Here is a 27,234-nt window from a genome sequence, read left to right as displayed (position 1 = left end):
AAAGTGAAGTAATATATTGTGTGATTAGTTGGTACCAGTAATTCTAAATTACACTAACATACAACCTCTAAAATAAAAGCTCTACCTATAACATTTCTTATCTTATTAGGTCACACACAATCCAAAACACAACGGAAAATTTCCCTGAAAATGTTCCACATTTAATTTTTTAAGACTTATAAAAATCGACTTAGACAAATACAAAAATAATATTGTAGTATGAGGACAACGACCAGGTGGGTCACCTTTCCCATCAATCACTGTACACAACGCATGATGTGCTACAGTTATGCCGCGAACTACAACTCCCATATAGACGTGTAATCGCCGCCGGATGTTCGTGTTGCACAAATTTGGCGCTGATCTATCCGGGTACTTTATTCACTGCTTCCTTTCGCGCCGGGTAACCGGAGAGCCGTGCGTCCATGTGCGCAGTGACTGGGAATTGATAGACGTCTGAAATATTAAAATCCGAGCCACAAACAGAGATTTGGTAATGGATCCTGAGTCTTTGGTCGAGGCCCTTCGGGGTACGATGGACCCCAATCTGCGGGAGGCCGCGGAGAGACAGCTGAACGAGGTAAAAGTTGAGATTAGCCGATAATGGTGATGGAGGTTTGTGGCGCGGTCTCTCAGAGCGGGCCTCTTCACAACATCAAGATGGTGCGAGCACGCAGGATTTGCCACCGTTACCTTGACACAGCTAAATCCCACTACTTAACAAGTTCACTCACCATTACGGCCTCACTCTTATCACTAGCGTAAAGCCATTGAAGCTAACTGTATTCCTTTTATTTCGTTTGCCAGTGACCAACGTCAACGTTAGCTTCATCATGAGCCAGCTGTGTGGCTAATGCTAAACAAGCTAGCCTCGCTGGGGACATCATGACTAGCCCGTCACACAGTTTCTGCACAGTTTTTACCAATTTCGAAAGCTGACACGATACAAGAATAATATGACTGGTGTGTTAAACAACACTTCTAGTGAATTGTTGTGTGGGATAGGTGCTAGTTATCTTATTTAAGGGCAGGATAGTGAAACCGAAATGTGTGGCTAATATCAGCTAGCTAACTTGGCTACTTGTTGGATGGGCTCCGCTACATAGCTGCTGCTCACGTGTCACTGTGACAAGCCCTAAAGTGATGACATTATTCCGCAACGCAATAAAGATTTACATAAGTCAAGTTCTTGTTGTTGATTGCCGTGCATACACTTGAAATATGATCGTTGACTCCTAAGCGATATCGTGGAAAATCTCATAAATTAAGTTTTAGCCGAGTTCCATGTGAGCTAATGTTAGCAGCACTGTAGATCGACCATTTAAAAAGTGGTGTCTCTGCATTCTCTAGTTATGTGTTGTCCCTCTAATGTTGTGTCCCAACTATTAAACTCGAAAGTGTTCAGAAAACAAAATTATGTAAGCTCTCTAAATTACGTGTCAAGAAGAAGTTCAATTACTTAAAGTTTGTGACTGAACTATACAATAAAGTTAGGGGAGATTAATAGTTTGCTTGATAAATTTCAGCATTTACATCCTTATTTATTATAAATCATCTGAGTAATGGTTGAACGTCTGTTTTATTGATTGTATTTGTCACAGAGATTAGATGTATGCAGGGCATGACCTTAAATTGCTCTGAAGCTCAATTTTGTGAGACCACATTGATCAGTCAAATCACAGTGCCATGACTAAGTTCCACATTAGTCTAAATCTGTCTCCAGTATGTCACTGATGAATGAAATGCAATAATTATATACTATGTTTTTATTTTCTGTTTAAGTGATAATAGTCGAGTCATAGACCATGTGTTCTGTAAGTTTTGCCTCTTCCACCAGGTTTATTTTTGGAAGTGCAAGAGGCTTGGGTTATTTTTCACACCCACATAAACAGTATCGGTAGTGATGGCTCACTTGAATGGCATAGCTTTGAGAGTGTTACACATTCATTTATCAGAGTTGTGTAAAAAGCAAAAAAAAAAACACGTTTTCTGGAGGAGGATGAAGTTAATCTGTTGGGAGTGCTTGGTTTCTAAATACAGTGCTTTGCTTAGTCATAAACTCAGATTTAGTTGTCATGGAAAATGGCCAGATAAAAATTGAATAAGACTTGACAAAACGCTGAAATACTAACCATGATTCTTATCCAAAAATGTTGACAGTTCGAAGCTGCACTTTATTTGAAAACACATGGTGGGTATTTAAATGAATATAACAAATAAATAAGTCTGTTGGTCATCATGTCATTTATCACCTAGCAGCTTTCGTTCTGGGGGAAACTAAAACCCAGGAATATATGGATTGTACAGTCACTCTGCCACTTAATCATGTTTTAGATGGGAAATTGCCCTTTTTATGATGTCAAAAGGACTTGCACTGCTCTGGATCACAGCTGTTGAGCTTCCAGTTTTATATGGATATTTAATTTAAATACCTGACATGGTGCCCAACACATGTTTAATACTGTTCTGACAGTACACAGAGTTGTTCACAACAACTCTGCAAATGGAATTTCTTTGTTTTGTAAACATAATTTAAATATATCCATCAAGTCGTAATAATGCAATATCTGGTTTTGTTATCTGCCGCTTGGCAACGATTTCTGTATGATTTTTATGACGAAGCACATGTGAGCAAAACACAATGTATACAGACATGCCAAGTAGCTTTAATACATGGCCACCTCCCAACACATTATAGTACAAGATTATTATTACCTGTAGGTTTTTAGCAAAATAATATCAAACCAGCTTCGCACAAAACATGAACAATAAAATGGCCAGTCTTGATCCCATGTTTTAATTACCTTTTTACATCTGTTTTCAATTCTGATTCACAGGGTCATACCCAGGTCAACTTTGTGTCCACTCTGCTGCGTGTCACGATGTCAGATCAGCTGGACTTGCCTGTCAGGCAAGCAGGTGAGACAACATTTTGCAATATAAAAATAGTTGTGCAAATCAGCGTGAATTTTGTCTTCATTAGATTTTAGACATAAACATACAAATAATAGTTGGTGAATCTGTGTCACTTCAACTTTAAAAGTGTGTCTTGCTTTTAAATTGTTTTTTATTAAGTTCAAAATTCTTGACCATGCAAGAATAAAACATGAAAAATGTTTTTTTTAATTTGTGTTGCCCAGATAGGTAGTTCTTTATAAACAATATTATGACATGCAGTCTGTGCCCCCCCCCCCCCCTTATCAACTGGATCTGCATGAGGTCAATAAAAACAGCGTGTGATGTACCACTTTATCGTGCAGCCTCCTCTGTTGTCCTATTTCATTATCACAAATAAAGGAAATATTCTCTATTATACCAAGTTAAACAGGCTACTTGTATAATGGTTTCCAAAAGATAATTTAGCAATGTTGCATGATTCACACTTGTGTTTTTTATTGTGAAGTGAAAGTGGCATGCTGAAGAGCAGTGGACACGTGTAGTTGGGTTAAATATAGCTTGTTTTGCTTCAGTCAGATGCTGCTCTATGAGGTAGGTGTCAGAAAAGGTTATAATCAATGTGCAAATTTTAACCAAAGTTGTTGCAGAAAGTACACAGAGTATCTGAGTTGTATTGTGTGCACCTCCCAAAGTATTCATAGCCATTCTCACAAACGGAGCTGTGCTTAAGTGCGATAAATTACTTTTCCAGCTGTTGGAAAATGGCTGACAGTGTTTAAAGCAGAATAGACGAGGAACAGCTCGTCCTGACCGCACAGAAGCCGCCTGAATTATGACGGTGAAGCTGATTATAAACGTACATTGTCTTGACTTATTGTATTCGCACCTAGTGAGTCCATTTCTGATTTATAAGGTTGTTATTCATTTAACTCTTGTCTGATTCATGTTTGTAGACATGCAAACATGAAAAACTGTCACTCTGCTGATCATTGTATGGGATTGGCAGTTATTACATAACCTCAGTGAATAGATTCCTCCAATGCATTAATCATAGTTGTTGTTTTGTTAGGCAGTCTGATTTGAAGGTCTGTTTGAGTTGTATTGGTGGCATGTGAGATATGTGGTGAGTTTTTCAGACCTCTGCTTTTAAGAGTTTAGCTGCTAACCATATATAAAGGAGGTAATAAAGTGTTGTTTGTGTTGGCCAAAGCATTGGAGAATGACACTGCTGTCAGACATTATTCTTAAATGTAAATTAATTCACATTGATCTCATTTTTATTCTGGTGGTAGCTGAAAAAACGTGCCCTTTTCAATGAAAAAAATCATTAACAAAGCACACAAAACAAAAGCTATAAATTCTGCGCAGCTCCCAGGGTTGATTGAGTCTTTTGATCCGACAAACTGACCACTTTAAATGTAAAAAGAAATGGCTTTAATATATTGTTAAATCAATAAAATGGAATGAGACTGAATATCGTCCTAGATTTTGATATCTATGCTTCATTACAGTGAACAGTCCGTTCTATAACTTTACATATTTAGTCCTTTTATCCACATTACTGATGAATATTTAGCAAAAACCTCATTATGTTAATGTCTTGTGACGGCACTAAAAGTCAACCCTACAATATTACCGTGAGGTAGAAGTATTTGGTCAATCAATGGCAATCATACCCAAGCATGTTAGAACTCAATGGTACCTAATAAGAACGTTTCCGTAATGTGTTCCTGCTTGGCCTGGAGCTGCAGGTATTGAAGTAAAACAACAAGAAGTCAATAGGCTCTGCTGTTAAAGGTAATGCCACATATAATGGTTATCACAACTGAAGAGGTGATTTCACCATATAAGTGTTTTCATTAATTGCCTTTTCTATATTTGTTCGGCTTCACTCAGGTAGACTTTTTCTTTTGCTGTTTTTTTCTCCTGTACCTGAATCTAATTTGTACAAACGATTTCGCCGTGGCTCTGCAGTGTTAGCCGATGGTGTAGTTTGGTGGACATAGACGGAGGGTACAGGGTTTTTGCTCTGTCAGCATTGATAGGCTGGATTATGATTGCCTCGCCAGCGGCGTAGACATTTGTGTCAGCAGTCTGATGTCCGCCTCCGAGCCCTCACTCCTCCACTCCCTCAGATGCCTTTCCCTTTGAGCCACAGGAATCAGGGCCCCGCATTGTAGATGTGAACCCAGTTGACACTCTTGTGCCACATTCAAACCCACTGAACTACAGATGGAAGAATTTACTTCTGCGCTAATGGCTGTAGTTGATGATGTGAATGCAGCCAATATGATGGTGCGTTTTTGGGACTTGCATTACATTGTAAATCGTTACTTTGTAGTTTATCTGCAATCTGCGTCACAAGAGTTTTTACAACTCGCAGATCCTGGTAATCTTTCTAAAGAAATAAGTAGCTGAAGGCTATATGTATTATATCAGTGTTCGACAAGTCAAACATTGATATATTGCATCAATTAAATGATATTTACAGGTGTGTGGTTTGAATCTGGGTCATAAAGTTCTTAGACTGAAGTGTAGTTTTTTTTTCTCTTGCCAACAAATCAAGATTATCTTGCATTTTATTCTGGGTGAGGCGTATAGGTCATATATCTTTCTCCACCTTTGTACAGCTTAATGGTTTCATAAATTTTTTAAAACATCTTCTATTTTTACCACTTACGGAATATTTGTCAGCATCCATGAATGCCTTACTGTTAAAGGGCTCACCCTGTGTTTTCTCTCTGTCTCTTAGGTGTCATCTACCTTAAGAACATGATCACTCAGCACTGGAGTGATGGCGACGGTTCCACAGAGACTCCTGTCAAAAACATCCCTGATGAGGACAGGCAGTTCATTCGCGACAACATAGTGGAGGCCATCATCCACTCTCCCGAGCGCATCAGGTAACCATACACACCGAGTATAGAGCATGTTCATCCATGTTACCGCCCAGTATCGGTTATGCACTTTAAATACAATGTTCTCTAATTTTTCTAAATCCCCAAATCCAGGGTCCAGTTGACAACATGTATCCACCACATGATCAAGCATGACTACCCAGGCAAGTGGACGACCATCGTGGATAAGATCGGCTTCTACCTGCAGTCAGACAACAGCGCAGGATGGCTGGGCATCTTGCTCTGCCTTTACCAACTTGTCAAAAACTACGAGTAAGTCTTGGTTCTCGATCATAATTTCATATCGTAATAGAACACATGACATGGGGCTAACGTTTTACTTGTGCGTCTAAAACAGATACAAGAAACCAGAAGAGCGTCAACCTCTGGTGGCTGCCATGCACATCTTCATGCCCATGATGAAGGAACGCTTTATCCAGCTGCTCCCTGACCACTCCAGCGACTCTGTCCTGATACAGAAACAGATCTTCAAAATCCTCTACGCCCTCTTCCAGGTACCGCCACAGCTCATTTTGTTCATTGCTTTAACATTCACCATGTTTTCAAACAATATAATTATACTCAGTCAGTGTTATGATAGTGTTGGGTTATTCATGGGAATCATTTAATCTATTTTGAACATCAAATAACAGAAAGCTGGTCTGTTTAGTGAGTAAGTGGTATTACATAAGTGAAGCTGACTCCCTCTTGTCTCCACAGTACAACCTCCCCCTGGAACTCATCAACCGACAGAACCTGACCGAGTGGATGGAAATCCTGAAGACAGTAGTTGATAGGGATGTTCCTCCGGTGAGGAGACAAAATGAATTCATACAGCACTAATATGGCCCTTAATAAATCCTCATATCACCTATGGTTTCAGTTTTCCACAAGCTGATGTACTTTTTTTTTTTTACGCTGCAGGAGACAATGCAGATAGAGGAGGATGAGCGGCCTGAGCTGCCATGGTGGAAGTGTAAGAAGTGGGCCCTTCACATCTTGGCTCGGCTGTTTGAGAGGTAAAAGTCCCATCAACATCAAGTACCCCAAACCTTTTCTTTTAATTAAACATCTCTTTTGTCTTATACAATAACATCCACTGTCATACCATCTTTGCAGGTATGGAAGCCCAGGCAACACAACCAAAGAGTACGCAGAGTTTGCTGAACTTTTCCTCAAGGAATATGCAGTTCCTGCTCAGCAGGTACGAACTTCAGAAAGTGAACGGCAGCTCTCCAGTCAGACTGAACGGTGTGTTTTGCTAATACATTTTTTTATTTTGTCTACTAGGTGCTGCTGAAAGTCTTATACCAGTACAAGGAAAAGCAATACGTGGCTCCCAGAGTACTCCAACAGACGCTCAACTACATCAACCAGGGCATAGCACACGCACTGACGTGGAGAAACCTAAAACCACACATCCAGGTACAAATACAATATTTTTCAAACCTCATGATTTAAGTAACTAAAGCTGTGTGGTAATTATCTAAGTTGTTAGTTTTGCAACAACAACATTGTGCAATAGTATTTGTTTTGATGAAGTGGTTGTAACTTGTAGATCAGATTACACCTGTGACATTTTATTTTGTTTTTCCAGGGCATCATTCAGGACGTGGTCTTCCCCCTCATGTGTTACACAGACAGTGATGAGGAACTGTGGCAGGAAGATCCATACGAGTACATCCGCATGAAATTTGGTAAGCCGAGAAAGTTGGTGCCTGTAAACCAAAAATGATTTCAGTGTATGTGTGATGCCTAACCATTTATCCAATTTCCCCCTAAGACGTGTTTGAGGACTTCATCTCTCCAACAACAGCAGCCCAGACGCTCCTCTTCACTGCTTGCAACAAGAGGAAAGAGGTTAGTTGAAATGATCATTGTCATTTATTTCTTTGAGGCTTTGATTTTGGGCCAGTGAGACTTTTTCCATTGTTGGAATTTAGTTCTTAACGATTCAGGCTCCGTCCACACATTGGATATGTAATAACCTAATCGATGTATTTTACTTTTATTTAGGTGCTGCAAAAGACTATGGGCTTCTGCTACCAGATTCTAACTGATCCCGCCACTGACCCGAGGAAAAAGGACGGTGCCCTACACATGATCGGCTCTTTGGCTGAAATCCTGCTGAAGGTAAACTTCTGTCAGCTGGCTTCGTTAGCCCTTCTTCTTTCATAGATCTTCTTTTCTGCACACAGATTCAAATGCGTTTTTGACAGACTGAGGACAGTGTAGAAAGGAGGGAGAAAGATAGGAATGTCCCACCTGTTTTTTGTGTGGGGGTTCTTTCGGTATTTCTCTTGTCTTGCACTTTGTTTGATTCAGTCGGAAAAGATGGCCTAGATTTTTGGCAAGAGAAGATTTGGATTTGTGCTTGAAGCAATGTTGAAAGCTAAGCCAATTTAGTTGTGGCTTGGCAGACTACTTAAAAACAAGTGAAATATTTCTGGCTGTGAACCAAATATTCAAATGCTGATGCGTAGAGTTGCCATCAAACCATTTGCAAAAATTCACTGTTAAAACTATAATTAGAAGGTATTAAACTGGTCGTTGATGGGATGTTTCTTTGTTAAAGTTGAAAAAGTACAGGACAAGTGTTGTTCTCCGCTGCTTTGTGACACTGTTTCTCTTCTCCACACAGAAAAAGATTTATAAGGACCAGATGGAGTTCATGCTGCAGAATCACGTCTTCCCCCTGTTCCGCAGTGAGCTGGGTTACATGAGAGCCAGAGTAAGTGATCATTTTCAGGCAGGCAGGCCTAAGACATGTGTCTTTAACATTACTGAATGAGATGGCTTTGAATTAGGACATGCTTGTTTTATTGGCTTAGTGCTTTTCTTTTGTTGATCTTGTATACAGTATAAAATGTGTTCTGCCACATTTTCTCAACCTCTGTTTTCCCACAGGCCTGTTGGGTGCTGCATTACTTCTGTGAGGTGAAGTTCAAAAGTGACCAGAACCTGCAGACGGCTCTTGAGCTGACACGCCTTTGTCTCATCAATGACAACGAGATGCCAGTCAAGGTGGAGGCTGCTATTGCCCTGCAGGTTCTCATCAGCAACCAGGAGAAAGGTGAGCAAGTGAAGTCATGCAGCTAATGTTTACCTGCACTTTATATACATATTTTCCTCAAGAATGTCATGAACTGGTTTTCTTTCAGCGTCTAAACTTGAGACCTGTTTTTCTTTTTAGCCAAAGAATACATCTCCCCCTTCATCCGGCCAGTGATGCAGGCACTCCTGCACATTGTCAGGGAGACGGAGAACGACGACCTCACCAATGTCATTCAGAAGATGATCTGTGAATACAGCGAGGAAGTTACTCCAATTGCAGTGGAGATGACGCAGCACTTGGTAAGTGCTATCGGTTAAACAGCTACATGTTTATGTCGTCATTTCACTGAGTGCTTCAATAAACTCCCCCTAAGGCTTCCAACGAGAGAGCTACTGTACCAAGAAAAAACAAATATTGGAAATAATCCATACTTATTACAAGGAAAACTGACTTAACTCAGGTTAGAGTACAGCAACCAGGATAAAACTAATTGACCCAAATAATCAGATGTCTATCAATAAATGGCACATCAGAACAAATTTTAAGGTACCAATTTTATAGTTGTTTCGCTTTCTAACCTCATCACTAATGGTGCCAGGCTCAATGTATTGTGATGTCACATGTAATACTTTTAAGAAAAAGCTATGATTTTAATTACGGTAGGTGTGCCCTGTTCTTTTTATTTAAGCTTATGAAGATGGCAATCACTTGGGACTTCCTGCCTTAGAGTAAAATATATAGATACTAATATTCCACGGACATAATGGTCTCTTTGTTTGCTCTTTGGCAGGCTATGACGTTCAACCAGGTGATTCAGACGGGCCCTGATGAAGAGGGAGGAGATGACAAGGCAGTGACGGCCATGGGCATCCTCAACACCATTGACACATTGCTAAGTGTGGTGGAGGACCACAAAGAGGTCAGCAGCAAAGCCCCTAAGCACACTGCCCACACACACAGTCCAGGCTCATCACTCATCTGAGAGCCACTTCCTCTGCACAAGCAGATTTGGCCTGCTGTAGCGTTCCTGCCAACACACTACAGCCGCCCACCAACTCCTGGGAACACGCTGTGTTCTCACCGTGTTCAAAATGACTCAGAGGCTGAGGAAGCCGCTAGAAATAGTGCCAGGGCACTTTGCCACCATGTCTGCTGAAACATGGGACTGCCAGTGCTTAGAGCCAAGGAGCCATTAGATTTGAACAAGCAGTGCAGTAGACTTGACATTTTTTTGATTTTGTAACAGTTCAGCAGGTTTCAGCGATCCTCAAAATAAGATCTAAAAAAAAAAAATCTATATACAGGGCAACTTCACCTGTTCTGTTGCTGCATTAGACATTACAGGACTGATGCACCGGATACATACAAAAACATCTAACCTTTATTTAACCAGGATGGATCTCATTGAGACTAAAAATCTCTTTTTCAAGAGTCCTTGCCCAAGATAGGTAACAGCACACCTACAGACACATTTAAAACGCATAACCAACGATGAGCAGGCTCTTATCCTTGTGGCTTCTAGTTGATTTCATCCTTAAAAATGTACTTGTGCACAAAGGTTATAGGTTGTTCCATACTTTAGACTGATTTAACAAGAATAGCTGAACATTCCTATAATCTGAATATGGATGCAAATTTAAAGCGATTTCTTTACGCATAATCGCTGTTATGATCTATACACACCGTGATGCCTTAAAGGTTATTACTGTACTAAATGCATACTTGCAAAAACAACTGCATGTGGGCTAACAAAGGCTATTGCGTTAGGTTATTATGTAATAATACTAATTATTATTTCACTCAAAGCCTTGTATCTACATCTGAATATTTGTACAATAAGGAACCTGCTGTTGAGATAAAATAACACACAGCTTTGATCACAGCAGCTTCGTCTGATCTAATTCCTCAGATCACCCAGCAGCTGGAGGGCATCTGTCTGCAGGTGATCGGCACTGTGCTGCAGCAACATGTACTGGGTAAGCTGGTCCTTTCGGTTCGACCACATTCCACCTGCATGTTGCACATAACTATTGTCTGCCTGCCTGAGAGATTATCTTTTGATCATAGACTATTTTTACATCCAAAGACTAACCCTTTTTTTTTCCTCAGAGTTTTACGAAGAGATCCTTTCCCTGGCTCACAGTCTGACCTGCCAGCAGGTCTCCCCACAGATGTGGCAGCTCCTTCCACTGGTGTATGAAGTCTTCCAGCAAGATGGATTTGACTACTTCACAGGTGTGTGGTTGGCTAAAAAATGGAGCTTGCACTCATAGAAATTATGTAAAATATAAAGTACCAAGTCCATACTGGTGTTGCACGGTGCACCGGTACTAGAAAGGTATCGCGATACCCTGCCGTTAAGAACGCAACGATTCCCCCATTTAATTAGTACCGGTACTTTTAAAAATGACATTGTTTTAATAAGAGCCGTATTCCTGTGTCTGTTAAGCGCTCTGCCACTCCCTGCAGCCGTGCCTGTGCCTTCCCTCTCTGATGCACGCTCTAGCTGCAGGGTTTCCCGCAGCACTTTACAGCTTAGGCAAAAACCAAATATTGCGGGCTTCTACATGGAACGAAGCAGGCCTACCTCACCCTGCGCTCGCTCGCTCTCCTCACCCCCCCAGACCCCCCTCCCCCCGAACAGCCCACCACCTTAACTGATTTTCCAGCGAGTGCTATTGCCGATGCACCTCGGCTTGTTGACAAAACAGATGCAAGAAACGAAATTTGGAAATGTTTTCGGAGCAAAACACGTACTTCAAGTTAAAGACCTAGCACACTTGACTTCCTTATCTACATACGAAATCACAATTCTTGACTTGGTATCGAAACGAAAATGTTGGTATCGTGACAACACTAGTTCATACTATAGCCAATATCCAGGATAGGGCTTCAGCTGTCAGATAAGAAATACTTTAGATTTATTAAAGGGAAACAATAATGCTAATATTCAGTCCTCTTAATTTCCAAATGTAACTCAACTTAACGTGTTGCTTTGTTTTCATACCGTAAAATGATATGTGCAATTTGTGTATTCAAATACCATATTACATTTGAGTAATTTTCTGAAATTAAAAATAATACAAATTCAAATAAATTGTAAATGGGTAAAAGTATTATGGTCTTCTGAAAGGCACTACAAGTGTATCTGATTTATTGGGGAAACGTCAATCAAAAATAATTTGCATCAATGTTTTTTGTAAATGTTTGATTTTTTTTCTCAAGGAATCAACATCAGCCTTATCCAGAGTTCAGAGGGAAAATGTGAGGATTGGTTTTAAACTGTGTTTTTCTTGTAGATATGATGCCACTTCTTCACAACTATGTCACAGTTGACACAGACACTCTCCTATCTGACACCAAATACCTGGAGATCATCTATGCAATGTGCAAGAAGGTAAAGCGTCGGAAACGATCATGCGTAATGTAACAGACGGTGTTTCCAAACCAACTATGTGTGATGGCTAGTGGATTAGAAGATTAACGAGAGCCTGTCACCTCACACAGGTCCTGACAGGCGATCCAGGCGAGGACCCAGAGTGCCATGCAGCCAAGCTGCTGGAGGTGATCATTCTGCAGTGCAAAGGTCGTGGCATTGACCAGGTCAGTATCCATCTATTTAACTATAGGCACTCGGGATATTGAATCGATTGACTCTGTAGTAGATATAGTGGTAATGAACAGCATTGCTTTATTGAAGATGATCTGCTGTTGCAGGTTGTCCCCTTGTTTGTTGCCGCTGCATTGGAGCGTTTGACGCGGGAGGTGAAGACCAGTGAGTTGAGGACCATGTGTCTGCAGGTGGCCATCGCTGCACTTTACTACAGCCCCCCGCTTCTCCTCAACACTTTGGAGAACCTGCGCTTTCCAAACAACACTGAACCTATCACAAACCACTTCATCACACAATGGCTCAAAGATGTCGACTGCTTCCTTGGGTAAGAGTTTTAAGAAGTTCTCAATTAGCACCCCAGAGACTTTGGAAAGAATTAAAGTAGTGGATATATTAAGTTGTTCAGTCAACTAGTAACAATAATTGCTGAACTGTTCTCCGAAATCCCTCTGACTTTTTGTTCCCTGTTTTCCCCTCACAGCCTTCACGACAGGAAGATGTGTATTCTTGGAATTTGTGCTCTCATGGACCTTGAGCACAGGCCTCAGGTTGTGAATCAGGCAGCCGTCCAGCTGATTCCAGCAGCAATCCTTCTGTTCAATGGCCTCAAGAGGGCGTACGCCTGTCGAGCGGAGCATGAGAATGACGAGGATGACGATGATGAAGATGGTGAAGAAGATGACGACAACGGTAAGGCATAGTTCCCACAAGTGAAAGTTTTGAATGAGTGGGAAAATTGTCCAGGCCTTCAACATTTTTATAATGACCTTGATCATTGAATTTGTTTGTATTTGTAAAATTCTAGACCTTGAAGATCTTCTTTTTTATACATTCGCTCAAATACTTTGTTTTACTGTTTGCATGTGTCCTGCTTGCAGGGGCCTCGTGGTTATGGTTTTTAGTGTTTGCCTACGAGGTTCTGCAAAGGCGGCTCGTTGTAATTATTAAAACTCTCTAACATTTGTTAACCCTTGATCTACTTTGGGTTCTTGAATTTGAAATGACACTGGAATAATTTGTGAAGTATTCAGTGTTGCATCATCCAAGATCACTATTACTATGTCGGATGAGTTAAGTGATTCTGAATCATGGTCCCTTAAATGTTGTCTTTGAATATAGCTGAGTTGGGCAGTGATGAGGACGATATTGATGAGGAAGGCGCAGAGTACCTGGAGATGCTGGCGAAGCAGGCGGGAGAGGACGGAGACGATGATGACTGGGAGGAGGATGATGCGGAGGAGACAGCACTTGAGGGCTACACTACATCTGTAGATGATGAAGACAATTTAGTGGACGAGTATCAGATCTTCAAAGCCATACTACAGAGTAAGAAAACCACCTGTTGTGTTAATCACTTGGAAATCAAAATAACTTTTTGGTTGAAACAAATCACTGATTTTTATTTTCTGTGATTCAGATATCCAGAGCCGTGACCCGGCATGGTACCAGGCACTAACACAGGGCCTCGATGAAGATCAAGGCAAACACCTTCAGGACATTGGCACACTTGCAGACCAGAGACGGGCAGCACATGGTGAGCGCCTGCTGAGACTGCAAAGCAATTTCCCAATTAAACTCTGATGCGGCACTTCAGTCTGACAATAAAGCAACTTTGTTTTTAAATGCCCTTATTTCCTGCTTTTTTTGTTGTTGATTTTTGTGTTATTATTTTTTTTAACGTTCCATGTCGTCTCTACATTTACCTGGAATAAAAGTATTAAAGTATTCATAGCTTCTTTCCCATTAAACTACACTCTAGCCCGTTGCAACAAACTGCCTTTGTGCCTTTTTCTTTTTAGCCTATAGATACGAGCCTGGGATGATTTTTGATTAAAAGTGTTGTGTAATGTTAGCTCAGCTGTAAACAAAACAATGCACTGTCACGCACCATCCGAAACTTGGCATTACTGCACAGCTGTGTCACACCTCGAGGTAACATCTGTGTTTCCTTGATACCAGCGCATCCAGAAGCCTTCTTGCTCTTTGTATCCTTGAGGTTCATCCAGGGGATTGGAAGTGGAGGGGGAAGGACTTCTGGGTCATTGGAGGATACGAGCATAAATCATTAGTTAACGTTATATTTTAAAAAAGCACTCGGGGGATCCATGGAAATGTTAAATTACTCTTCAAATCACATCATGTTAACTGTCTTTCTGGTCTCTATGGTCTAGCATCAGCTGTGTACTATATGGACAACACTCTTTACTTCAGGAAACAACTTTTTTTATTTTCCTCAACGTTTGTAATTTTTATGCACTGTTGCTTATTTATATTACAGAATCCAAGATGATCGAGAAACACGGCGGATACAAGTTCACAGCGCCAGTGGTGCCATCTACTTTCAACTTTGGAGGCACTGCTCCAGGAATGAATTGAGTCATCCGTTCTACTTTTTATTACTCTGTGACTGATTGTAGTGAAGTGAAAAAAAGCTTGTGTTGTTCCCTTAAGTAGTGGTTCCAGAACTGGTTCTTCTCAGTCATTCTTCAATCTGTCAAATGGGAAATTGCACCAGAAGATGTGGGAAAGCAACTAAAATGCAACCAATGGCTGGGGAAAACAAACCAAGAACTTGAGCACGATGCAAGAGAAGAAGCTCTGAACAACGTTGTCTTCTGGAGCCCAAGTGTGGAGGGGGTACCATGACGGCAACTCTTTCTTTTTTTTCCCACTTAAATAAAATTGGGGGATTAACAGTTAGGAATTGATAATGGGACTTAATATTTCATTATCACTGTTGTGGCCAAACGGCTGTAATAAGATTATACCTCTGGTAGTGGTGATATCTACGTTATTTTCTGCATAAACACTCATGTTTATGTACATACAAGCCAAGGTTATTGATTTTTCAAGTACCCTTGAAAAACGACCAGAGGCATTTGTAAGGTGTTAACAGTTGTATTCATATGTAGCATATTGGATACTTCATAGCACTATGTGATGCCTGATCTCTGTAAATTAATGACTAGCACTTTCATATTGTTCAGGTCTCCTAGCCTTCTGTATCAGACTGCAAATTTTTTAAATTGAAGACTATTTAAAACGCAAACAGCTGTAACTTTGTTACTTTGCAAGCGACTTCTGTAATGGCTGGTTGCTACACATCTGGTTACAGAGTGGATCAGTGGGCAACTCAGAAACTTATTGATTTCAGGAAAAAAAGAATGCTCTTGGTGTTCAGTATGGCTACAGGACATGTGTGTGTGAGCACTGAAAGTACAATTGAATACATCATTGAAGCATGTACAATTGGACTTATCGTGAAGGTCTCAAGCTTTTGGTTGGTGTATGGATAAACCATCTATATATACAACAACATATTAAAAAAAACAAAAAAAAGCTTAGGGGTCATTGATCGGTGATTTCTGGATGTATGAGTGTTTTATAAGTCATTGGTTACATGAATGCTTTCTTCCAGGTAACTTTACACTTGCGCATCGCTTTCAATTCACAGAGCTGCAGAATATTTTACAATCGCTACACTGCATTTGTAAGCAGCGGGCAAGATGTGTTTTGACTTCCATACAGCAACCAATATAATCAAAGAATAACATTCTATTCTATCAGAGACAAGTGACCAGTTAGTTGTCTAGCTACATAGAAAGATAAAACGGCATTGCAGTTATTAACTTATGAACATAATTCAGGCTGGATAACCTTTCAAAACTTGGTTTCTGGGGGAAGCATTTTGCAGACTTGATTGGTAACTATGAATCTTGCTCTTTTTTTTTTTTTTTACATCCTTCAGGGCCCTTTTTTTTATTCGGAAGTATATTAATGGCCACTAAGTCCAAAATAATTTAATGTGGCAAATTAATTTTCCTATCTATTTTTTATATTGTTAAAAAGGGTCAGTTTATACAAATGTAAGTTAATATGCTGTATATCTACAAACGACTTACAGTCAATGGCAGAATAAGTAAGCTGTATTGTCAAAACTAAAACTTACAAGGCAAAGTACTGCATTGAATTCTCACTCAAGTGAAAGGACAATGTATTACCGTTGAAATATAATTAAATTACCTGACATGAAATTGTTCGTTATGGGAATGGCCCATTTCAGCGTAAGAAAAGTAACAATAGATGTAAAATACGTTGAGTGGAGTAAAAGGTACAGTATTTCCCTCTGAGATTTAGCGTAGTTAAAGAGGCATAACATGGAAATACTGGATAAAAAGTACTTTCCACCACCCATGGCAGTTAATACGCATTTTTACAATGGGGCAAACTGCCCAAACTTGCAGATTTTTTTCGCAGAGTGTGAACGATGGTAATAAACTCAACGTTATGTGGCGCTATCATCTCACACTGCTGCTGCGCCATCACCACCGCACTTGTTCGAGAGGCGGACAGAGAAACCACAGACACACAGACCGACTGCTCTGCTGCTGCTGCTGCTGCTGCTGCTCAGGGACGACATGTGGCTTCGAGACGAGATTTTAAAATCCATATGGCACGCCTTCACGGCCCTGGACTTGGATCAACGTGGGAAAGTTTCCAAGTCTCAGTTAAAGGTGCGTTTCAGTCCTGTTTATTGCTTCTGGTGAAAAGTTCAGACGCCCTGCAGGATGAACAGAAACCCACGCTTAACTGTTAACTGTGCACCGTTACTTTAAGCAGAAATGGATCGTAAGTAAGATACAGTCGACTTGCACATCATGCCATAAGTAACCAACACTTTTTTTTTTGTTGCGATTTTTAAAGGAACTTCAGTTAGCTAGTGCCGGATTGTATGCTAATTAGCTCTTTCAGGGGAACATTGAACGCTGTAGCCTATCTATGCATTTAGCTCTTTTGATGACTTTTAAATAACAAGCTATATGATAAATTATGATATTGTATTGTACCTATAGCCAACAACATGGGTGTATACATAAATAGTGCTTCGACATTATTAAGCCAGTAATAGTACATTACCACTCTCAATTAAACTACAGTAAACAAGGGAATTATTCAATAATTGTGTATATTTCACTATGCTGCAGAGATGTCAGTATATTGGCCTTGTCAGATTTTATTATTTGACCTACCTTATTCACTTGTTCAGAGGAATATGCTTATTTGTGTTTTCCTTGTTTATTAATATTTTCAAGTGGGTAGAACAATTAAAATGCTAAAACCCTTTTGTAAAATATGTTACAGACTGTTTTACTGATTTTAAAGGACAGTGAGAAGGTGGTGTTTGACATCCTAGGCCACGTTTAGTTTGCCTTCTGGGTTCAATGTCAATGTCCACATCGACAGAGACACAGTCTGACTTTGAGGATCCTGCAGGGTTTTTAATCCACTCATCTTCTCTGAACACTGCATACATTTCCTGGTCTTCATATTTTTGTGATGACCAGGCTTAATGAACCAGTTTTTGGTAAAACTAAAAATATTCACATTTTACAGAAGCAGTAACGCTTGGCTAGCGATGCTTGTAAATGTCAGCAAAGGTTTTTGCATGTATGATAGCAACACTTGAACACTGTGAGACTGATCTTCAGCTCTTTGACTTACAAACATATCTTCATTTGGAAAGAATGGATAAGAATTGACTGCATGTATATCCCCTTACCTGCATGTCTTACGGTAGAGTCTAAGTCCCTTTCAAATTGTGGTTATTTAGGTGCTGTCCCACAGCCTGTGCACGGTGATGAAGATCCCTCATGACCCTGTGGCCCTTGAAGAGCATTTCAAAGATGACGATAAAGGGCCGCTGTCCAACCAGGGCTACATGCCTTACCTCAACAGGTTTATCCTCGACAAGGTGGGGACAACGATGCTGAAGTAGTTAGTAGTAGTAGTAGAATAAAGGGACAGTCTTATTTCTAAAATCAACACACTATAATTTGCAATGATGATAACTAGGGCAAGCATAGTTTATATTTTGTTACTAGAAACATTAATATACCTGGGTTTTGGTAACGATAGCAAAACTGTATTTATTTGTTTACACCTCCCTTCTGTCTTTGTGTGTAGGTGCTCAACAATCTAGCAATCTAAAAAAGTGAACAATAAAAATGTGCTAGTAACACTAGTAGAGGAATGCATTAATTTAAGGAAAAACGTATTTGCCCCGTTTTCCTGAAGATCGATATCAATGAATTGAGAACATGTCATTCCTAGGTTGCTCTAGGAAAATAGGCAATTGTGGCTCAGTTGCACTTATCTCATCCATAGGTCCCTAATCAGAATCAGAATTCCTTTATTCGTCCCGCAACGGGCAAATGTACATTATTACATCATTATTAACAGCAGATAAAATGAGGAGAATAGAGTTACATATAAAAAGTTATAAAATAACTAAGTATAACGGAAAAAGGGAGGATGTTGCCCTAGTGGTACCAAATCTCTCCTTTACACTGAGTGTCACACTTTGCCATCGAAAGCTTAATGTATAAATTACTTAAAAAACTTAAAGAATCAGACAGTTACACAAATAACAACAGTAGGTTAAATAAAACACTCTTCTACTCTGTTGAAGAGTGTATGACCCAGATAAGGATGACTAATCATGATCTGTCTTGCCCTGTGGTAAAGGAAATGGTAACAACCACTTCTGCCTTGACAACAAGAAGAATGTGTTTTTCTATGATTTTTTTGTAGGTCATATTAAAAATTAGTATGTACAATGGGCAACACTTATATATATATATACACTCTTTGCAAAAAGGGGGACAGATTTGTTCTCCCTGTAGCTATTTGAACTCTGTGCAATAACACATCTGATAAAGTCTCATGTCAGTCAGTAAACTGCTTGAGTTTCACTCTTTGTGCTTGGAAGCTGTTTTCTTGCCTTTTCTTGGGGGCTCTGACTTGAATCAAAATGAGGCATTTAATTACATCAGGTTTGTACCTCCCATCCTGCACACTGGAGGTTTTGAAAGGAGACAAACACCAGTCTCCTGCTTAGCATTTGTAAACACGCTGCCTTCACTGGTGCTGCCGCCCAGTTTGACTCTGACTGAATTGTGTGTTTTCATTCTCAGGTGCAGGAGGAATTTGATGTACTTGAATTCAACAAGATGTGCTGGACACTGTGTTACAAGAAGAATATCTCCACTAAACATCTACTCATCTCAGACAATGATGCTTTCAAAGTCTGGTGCATTTTCAACTTTCTGTCGGAAGACAAATACCCGCTGATCATGATTACTGAGGAGGTGAGGAAAATCCTTACAGATTTTTTTTTCTCTGGGATTTCTTACCTGAAAGTAAATAATCAAGCGAAGACATTTTAACCACGCCCTTTTCCATTCATGGTTCAAGTTATTTTGTCTCCTTAGATTGAGTACTTCCTTCGAAAGCTGATGGAGGCCATTGGAAGTGGTTGGAGTGAGAAGTTTGGCGATTACAAGCTGCAGTTGCACACAAAGAATAACTGCCTGAGTGCCTGGGAGCTGATCGAGATGCTGGGGCTGGGTCACTTCAGCAAAAGCATAAACAAGCAGACCCTCTCAATGGGCATCGGTGAGGTCTTCCAGGAGCTCATACTGGATGTGCTCAAGCAGGTTATACAAGACATTAATCTCATGTGTATACTATTTATTATTTGTCACCCACACACACCTACATTTGTTCCACTTTATTCACAGAGTAGAAGATACCCAGATATCAAAGAAAATGTTGCATGCCCCGTTGGGTTCATTTTTTGCAGTGCACTCAAAGCAACGCGCTTTAAGGGCAGCAGCGAGTGCTTATTGAACTCCTCTTGCCTCAGTTTTCATCTAATGCTACTTCATATGTGCCCTAACCTGTGTAGACAATACCCAGGGCTACAAATGAATGAAAACAACCAATCTATATTCTTATTTTAAGTAGATATGATATTCTCCCATGTAGAGAAATAGCAAAGTAAAGTCTATCAAAGTATCAGGTCATTTCAACTAAACATGGCTGTAAGCAGAATTAGTTCATTACTACATTTCTATTTTAGACATCAAAATAAAAGTCTGTCATGCATTATTTGGTGTAATTGTACAGTTTTTTCTTAAAGTTTCTTAAAAATGTAAAGTTGTACAGCAATACATGTGCTATATACAGTATATTAAAACAGCTGCACAACAGTAGCTAATTTCCTCACATATTTGTGTAATTAATGATAATATAAACACAATTAAACACATTAATCACCTTCATGCACAAATATTCAATGTATTAAAAAAAAAATCAGCTGTAATTCACGCAGTATACAACTATATGATACATCATGTATGCATGTACATATATTCCATCTGTTTTCTCAATGATCAGTTATTTGCTGTCATGCTAGCATACCTTGTTATGTTTATATGTCACAGTGATTATGTCAGTGTGAATCAGGTGCGTTTTTTAACGGCTACACTGTGTTTGGAAGGGATACATGATGAAAAAGGGTCACAAAAGGAAGAACTGGACCGAGCGGTGGTTTGTCCTTCGTCCGAACTCAGTGTCATACTACGTCTGTGAAGACCTTGTGGAGAAGAAAGGACACATCATTCTGGACGGAACCTGCTGTGTCGAGGTGTGTTGATACCTAATTATAGTAAATAACATATCATATATAAGTAATGCTGTTAAGTAGGAGAGTCCACAGTCTTGTAGAGCAGACGACAACATAACGCCCAACAACATAATGCCCCTCAGGACAAAAGTGTAATTTCTAATATATTTTTTGGGGGCTTTATAGATAAAATTGGATTGATGATTTCTCAAGGTTGTGTTGATTAAAATATTTGAAGTAATAATATTAAAACTTGATTTATTTAGCACTTTTCATACAGCCGGTGCAGCTCAAAGTACTTCACAAAATGGCACACATCACAAATTAAAACAAACAACAAGAAGTTGAGACGTTTTTGAAAACATGAGGACATAAAATAGTATTTTAACGGGTTAAGACACAAGGAGGTAAAAGCTATGATAATAAAACAATAAAATAGATAATAATTCCTTGGAATAATAAAGGAGTACAAAAGACAAAATGAATCAATAGAACAAAATTTAAAAACCTATTAAAGAGATAAAGAACATGTATCCACAATAAAATCAAATCATAAACAATGAATTATATTATATAAGAGGTTAAACGATTAAAATACCAACTTAATGCAAAAAGTCGTTCATAAAACTGTTAAATAATATAAGTTAAAACCTTAAATATAATAAATAAAACAATATACAATTAAGTCCATTTAAAAGGAGGTTGTCGCGAATAAAAAACGAATCTAAAAAATGTGTCTTTAGCTGTCGTGTAAAAATGAAGTGACATTAGAACTGACATTTACTGACGTATAGTGAAGTAGATCAGAAATAGAATAAGCATTTTTGAAACTTTTCATACATGGTTTTGCCGTTAAGTAAGGTGAGACTGAAGTGCCATGGTATTTATTCTGCCCTGCAGTCTCTCCCGGATAAAGAAGGGAAGAAATGCCTGTTCATTATCAAGTGCACTGATAAAAGCTTTGAGATCAGCGTCTCAGACAAAAAGAAAAAGCAGGAATGGCTTCAAGGTAAGAGTCATGTCATCATTGTCACTATATTATCATTGACTCATGATATTTTAAATGTCATTGTTGAATCAACAGTGCATCCATATATAACTCAATCAGTGACATTCCTCTGGTGGCAGCTATTCAGACGTGCCTCCAGCTGCTGAGGTTGGGCCTGCCGTCCCCTCACCGTGAGGCCCGGCTGAGGCGCAGGGAGCTCCGACAGAGGCAGCAGACGGAGGAGGAAGACCTGACGCAGAAGATGAAGCATCTGCAGACGGCCAATGAGAACAAACAGAGGCAGCTGGAGGGAATGAGGAAGGTACTGCTCCCTGCTCGACCCTTCAAACCTCAAATCTGACTTTGAGAAGGAGGCGGCCACACCTCGTCATGTCCAGTTACCATACTCACAGCTCAAATGTTAAAAAACTGAATTTGTCAAGTCATGTTGGCCCCTGTGAAAACCTTTTTCTAGATATAAAGTCAAGTTTATTTATATATAGCACATGTCAGCAACAAACAAAGTGCTTTATATAACAGATAAAAAGCATAGAGAAAATGTGCAGCAGAAACACAACGACATGGGACATTAAATACAATAATCAATCGGCCAAGAGAATAGAAAATAAAAAACAAGCTCAAACAGATAATTATTTATTCTAGTAAACTATCTTATATCTTCGCAGGAAAGCACTTTCATCAGTTTCATATCTCAAATATGTTTCTCTGTCGCTGCAATATATATAATATATAACAGTGCAATCCAACACAACTACAAACTAGACTTGAAAAGTGATAAGCTATCCAGGTAGTTTTGTTAATTTTATGAGTTTTAGTACACTTCCCTTCATTTTCGAAGTAAATGAGTAAATCCCATTAGCCAAAAAACACAGACATCATGCAGCAGAATATTCAGAGAGAAAGGGGAAGTAAAAACTGCTTTGCAAATGAAACTACATGTCCGTCACGGACACCTGCAGTGAGTGCAGAGCCAGCGTATGAAGTTGTTTCAGAGCTGCCGCAGTTTATTGATGGCCTCTCACTTCTGTTTTCTAACAGATGGCTTTGTTCAAATGTCATACGCCCAGTTCTCTGAAAAAGCCAAATTACTGATCATGTGGAATGTCACATAATGCTTTTGAATACATTGATCTTCTTCTGAATTCACTCTTGTGTTACCAAATCAAAAGTTATTTAGAAAAAGAAAAGCACACTGAACTACTGATTACTTTTTAATTTAACCAACCTAATGCTCCTTATAAATACCCCCCATAAAGAGAAGTAACAGCTCTTCCCTCTTTTTTTTGGCTTGACAGAAAATGGAAGAGGCTGCAGCCAAAGCAGCAGAAGAAGAGCACAGGAGGAAGCAGAGTCAGTTAGACCTGCAGGATCGCTACAGACTTGACCTGGAGAAAGAGAAAATGGTAACAACTGTGTCTGAATCTGACTCCACAAATCTGCCCCTTTATCCTGATCATGTGGGCCGAAGAACTGGTGACCCTGCATTTGAGGTGGCGCATGTTCACAAACTAACACAGTCTGGTAAACTAAGACTGTCAGACAACTAAGACAGATTTCCCGTCTGTGGTTCTGTTCTTTCAGGAAACACAAACTAAAAATGAAGATGATACATCACATGATGTTGAGTCATTTGTGTCTCATGCACAGAGTATGAATCATCTTCTTACTCAAGTGATTTAACAAATGCTTTTTATAATAAAACACAATATAATTCTTAGATTGCGTAATAGGAGAAAGAAATTACTTTGAAGATGATACTGTTGATTTGAACCCCAACTGTTGCCAAAATGGCGGAAAAGGAAGTTTCAAGACTCCCAAACATTCACATTTCTTGATTGTCTCTATTTTGTATCAAATAGACAAACATAGCAGTTTAAAGACATCACATTTGAATCTGAGAAACTGTGTGTGTGTGTGTTGCCTCTTAGGTGCGTCAGCAGATGGAGGAGCAGGTGGCTCAGAAGTCCAGTGAACTCGAGCAATACCTGCAGCGAGTCCGCGAGCTGGAGGACATGTACCACCGCCTGGAGGAGGCCTTAGAGGACGAGAAGCAGGCCAAGCAGGATGAGGAGACCATGCACAATCTGCAGACCAGGTGACAGATACTTACATTGTTCCTCATGCCAAAGAGAAATGCTCTGTGAGCAGCCTGGTGACCATTTCCTGCTAAAGTGAAAACACAAGCAGTGTGGATTTGAAGTGAAAATGATTGTCTGTTCTCAGTCAGTAATGACCTTTCAAAATGTTCAGGATATGTAAACATCATTGCTGTGTTTTCCCCCACAGGCTGCTGGAGGAGGAGGCAGCGAAGCGGGCCGAGCTGGAGCAGATCCACCTGCAGCAGCAGAGGGCGCTTTCGCAGACGGAGGCTGAGAAGCAGGAGCTGGTGGCCGAGCAGCGGCTCAAAGAAAGAGAGCTGCAGGCTGCCATGCTGCAGCTGGAGAGGCTGGAGGGGGAGCGGCTCGGGGCCCTGGAGCAGTACCAGGTCAGCTCACACATGAGGAGGGTAGAAAACTGTCCCTTGGCATCAAAAATAAATGTATTTCTTTCTTTAACTCCAATTAGCAGAATGCACTATTCTCCCGTGTTGTTTTACCCAGAAGTATGTCATATTTGTAATTTATATCAGGTTTGTTTTTATTTAGTTGACCACAGTCAGTCTGTTATGAGGAGTACAAGTATAAGAATTAAGGTATTATTAATAATATTGATACAGACAGGAAACATGGTACAAAAATGAGAAATGATTTGAAATGTGTCCCCAGAATGGATTCTTTAACCTTTTGTAAATGAACATGCTCTGACTCATTTTCGCTAACTACCTTTGATGTTATAAAGGAGGTGTCGAGGAAGCTTGAACGAGCAGCTCGCAAGACAAAGACTTGGAAGGACAAGGTGGCCAAACATGAGGGGTTGGTTCGTCTCATCCAGCCAGGTACGAACATCCGTTGTTTGATAAATCAACATAATACAGGTGTATATCGTACTTTATTTAAGATGATAAGAATAAACATTTGTTATAATGTCTTGATCTCAAGTTTGGACATACTTTGGGTAAGTATCTGTAATTATTTGTGATGTAATTAATAGTCAAAGTAAGGACTTTTGAAATCTGGGAAATATGCAAATATTTGCTAATATTTGTTATTTTATCTTTGATAGTCAACTTGCTATGAGTTCAAAGAAACCAAATATTTGATTAAAAATACATAGAAAGATGCCTAAAGGTTTAAAATAGTTTGATAAGAAAAGTTTGCAAAGTTTCAATACCAGAGCAGCAAAATGCACCGTGAACTCTGCAAGTTCCTCTTTTTAAAAGACCTCTCTTCCTTGTTTTTGATTTGATTTTTTAGGTCATAAAGGTCCTCAGAGGATCACTAACTGGGGTCCAGCTTCATTCACTGATGCTGAGCTGGAGATGAGGAAGAAGTCGTGGCAGGAGAGTAAGAACCAGGGCGCTCAGGCTCAGTGAGCACACTCCTTCACCGACGAGGAAGAACCTGAAATGTCACAGTCTAGGTCTGATGAAGTTTAATAACTGAAACTTACTGAGCCGGCTGCAGAGATGTTGTTTTACTAATATGATTTGGCCTACTTTCTTCTATTTTGAAAAATGTCATTAGGCAATTGTAGGAAGCAGTCCTCTAAAATAATCTGTTCATGAGATGCAATTGAAATATCAGAAAAATACAACTAATAAGTGAATATTGACTTGTATTATTTTATGTAAAATGCATCCAGTTTTTGTTTTTATAATTTTAGTTTGTCCTTTCTGACTTACACTTTTATTGATACCTATATTATATTACCACAGCCGTATATTAATATTCCTCTTGAGCTTGATTAGTCAGCTAAAGTTGAGTGTATTGCTTTGTCACATTTCAACTTATAAGAAAAAATAAAAATAAAACACCACCATTTCTTTTTTACAACAGTGTATGGTTACTTTAGTTTGAGAGGTCACAGCATTTCATAGCTTGAGAAGCTGTCAAGAGTCTTAAATGTGTCAAAATGCTATACTTTTTTCTTTCTTTTTCGGAGGTCTAGAGCTTTCTTCCATCATGACTCGTCTACATTTTGAGCATGACAAAGTATGTCCACCAGGTGTCACTATATGAACGGTATCCTCTGTAAGTCAAACCCCAAAAGACTGACACTCTTCTGTTGTTTCTGTGCATAACTAACTGCATGGTGGATACTTTTAAGATGTTTTTTAAGAGCCATACTGAGTCTTCACCAGTGAGTGGTGAAGGTGGCTTCCGACACGTTGTCCAGAAGCTATAAGGTGGGTGTGTTTTTCACTGTCATTCTGAACAACTTCATCTCCAAACACCTTGCCTACCGTGTGGGTGACCCTGTTTATTATTACTCAGGATGTAAATTTAAAAAAAAAACACACCATAAAACCCACATTATTTCACTTTTTGAAAAGCAGCTGGACATTGTTTTACTTTTTAAAAAACGTTTTCATACAGGGTTTTTGCAGGATTATACAACATTAGTATAATACGAGTAAATCACCTTTTATTGTGTCATCAAGGAACAAAGACATGTTTTTATAAAGAAATGGGCATCGACCCCAAAACACAGAATAACAAGACTATTCAACAGCACATTAACACATCATATCCGTACTCTTTAAGACCAAACAAAGACATCTTTAATTAATTCAAAAGAAAGACTCTCATTGCCACATTTTACCACTCCACTGAAAATGTATTAAGCTGGATACACTTGACTAAAGGAGGTGCAGATACTTTTTACTTTCTTTGCAGAGAGTGTCTTGTTTTCCTCGAACTAAAGAAAGTATTCGACTTTGTTTCAAGCAGTTTTGTTGGGGACTATTTTCAGCCAATTATTCAAATCTATGGCACAAAGGACTTCCTGTACAGAGACACTTGTTTGTAGAGTCAACTTTGTTGTTGGTTTAGGCCTTTTCTTAGGATTTGCTTACAATAAAAGCAATATTTAATATATCAAGCCTTATCTTATAAGTCAGGAAAGTTTAAAGTTCATTTAATTTTTTGCTTTTCAAAAGGCATTTCCGTTGTTATCTGATTTGCCTGACGGGTATCAGCCAGGATATGGCTGATCCACATAAACATTTTTTTTTGTCATTATAAAACTCAGTTTTTAGAGCCACTGCAACAGCTTGCCTTTCCAAATGTTGTCACACAGTATATGGAGTATCTTACTTTGGCAAGATCCGATTTTTTTCAGTATTTGCAAATTGAGTCAGGGTATCAGGTGGAAAACCCAAATTTGCGCATCCCTAGTAACCAGCCTGTTTGTGTT

At 39.4% G+C, this 27,234-nt stretch overlaps 2 protein-coding genes across 2 annotated transcripts; both read left to right on the top strand.

The window, feature by feature from the left end:
* Nucleotides 1-367: 367 nt before the first annotated feature.
* Nucleotides 368-15,868, top strand: ipo7 (importin 7). The gene is made up of 25 exons (XM_063881258.1): nt 368-580; nt 2,838-2,919; nt 5,651-5,801; nt 5,910-6,068; nt 6,154-6,310; nt 6,516-6,605; nt 6,720-6,814; nt 6,915-6,999; nt 7,086-7,220; nt 7,393-7,492; nt 7,579-7,655; nt 7,812-7,928; nt 8,437-8,526; nt 8,703-8,868; nt 8,989-9,149; nt 9,641-9,769; nt 10,760-10,826; nt 10,960-11,085; nt 12,150-12,247; nt 12,358-12,453; nt 12,568-12,788; nt 12,945-13,153; nt 13,583-13,789; nt 13,881-13,997; nt 14,742-15,868. The coding sequence occupies exons 1-25, from the start codon at nt 497-499 to the stop codon at nt 14,837-14,839; spliced, it is 3,117 nt and encodes a 1,038-aa protein (XP_063737328.1). The 5' UTR covers nt 368-496; the 3' UTR covers nt 14,840-15,868.
* Nucleotides 15,869-16,766: 898 nt separating this feature from the next.
* Nucleotides 16,767-25,857, top strand: swap70a (switching B cell complex subunit SWAP70a). The gene is made up of 12 exons (XM_063882141.1): nt 16,767-16,977; nt 18,075-18,215; nt 19,438-19,611; nt 19,735-19,959; nt 20,805-20,951; nt 21,831-21,939; nt 22,059-22,240; nt 23,235-23,342; nt 23,868-24,034; nt 24,226-24,424; nt 24,778-24,874; nt 25,293-25,857. The coding sequence occupies exons 1-12, from the start codon at nt 16,882-16,884 to the stop codon at nt 25,409-25,411; spliced, it is 1,764 nt and encodes a 587-aa protein (XP_063738211.1). The 5' UTR covers nt 16,767-16,881; the 3' UTR covers nt 25,412-25,857.
* Nucleotides 25,858-27,234: the final 1,377 nt, after the last annotated feature.

This window comes from Eleginops maclovinus, chromosome 4 (assembly GCF_036324505.1).
Source record: "Eleginops maclovinus isolate JMC-PN-2008 ecotype Puerto Natales chromosome 4, JC_Emac_rtc_rv5, whole genome shotgun sequence".
In the NCBI taxonomy this organism is placed as follows: domain Eukaryota; kingdom Metazoa; phylum Chordata; class Actinopteri; order Perciformes; family Eleginopidae; genus Eleginops; species Eleginops maclovinus.
Note: the sequence above shows the minus strand (reverse complement) of the source record. Positions and strands in the feature narration are given on the sequence as shown.

Excerpts from the sequence above, each read along its gene's own strand:
- ipo7 (XM_063881258.1), top strand. The coding sequence starts at position 497 with ATGGATCCTGAGTCTTTGGTCGAGGCCCTTCGGGGTACGATGGACCCC. Across the intron at positions 6,069-6,153 it reads CAACTTGTCAAAAACTACGA|ATACAAGAAACCAGAAGAGC; the intron begins GTAAGTCTTGGT and ends CGTCTAAAACAG. Across the intron at positions 7,929-8,436 it reads TGGCTGAAATCCTGCTGAAG|AAAAAGATTTATAAGGACCA; the intron begins GTAAACTTCTGT and ends TTCTCCACACAG.
- swap70a (XM_063882141.1), top strand. The coding sequence starts at position 16,882 with ATGTGGCTTCGAGACGAGATTTTAAAATCCATATGGCACGCCTTCACG. Across the intron at positions 22,241-23,234 it reads AGCTGGAGGGAATGAGGAAG|AAAATGGAAGAGGCTGCAGC; the intron begins GTACTGCTCCCT and ends TTGGCTTGACAG. Across the intron at positions 24,875-25,292 it reads GGTTCGTCTCATCCAGCCAG|GTCATAAAGGTCCTCAGAGG; the intron begins GTACGAACATCC and ends TTGATTTTTTAG.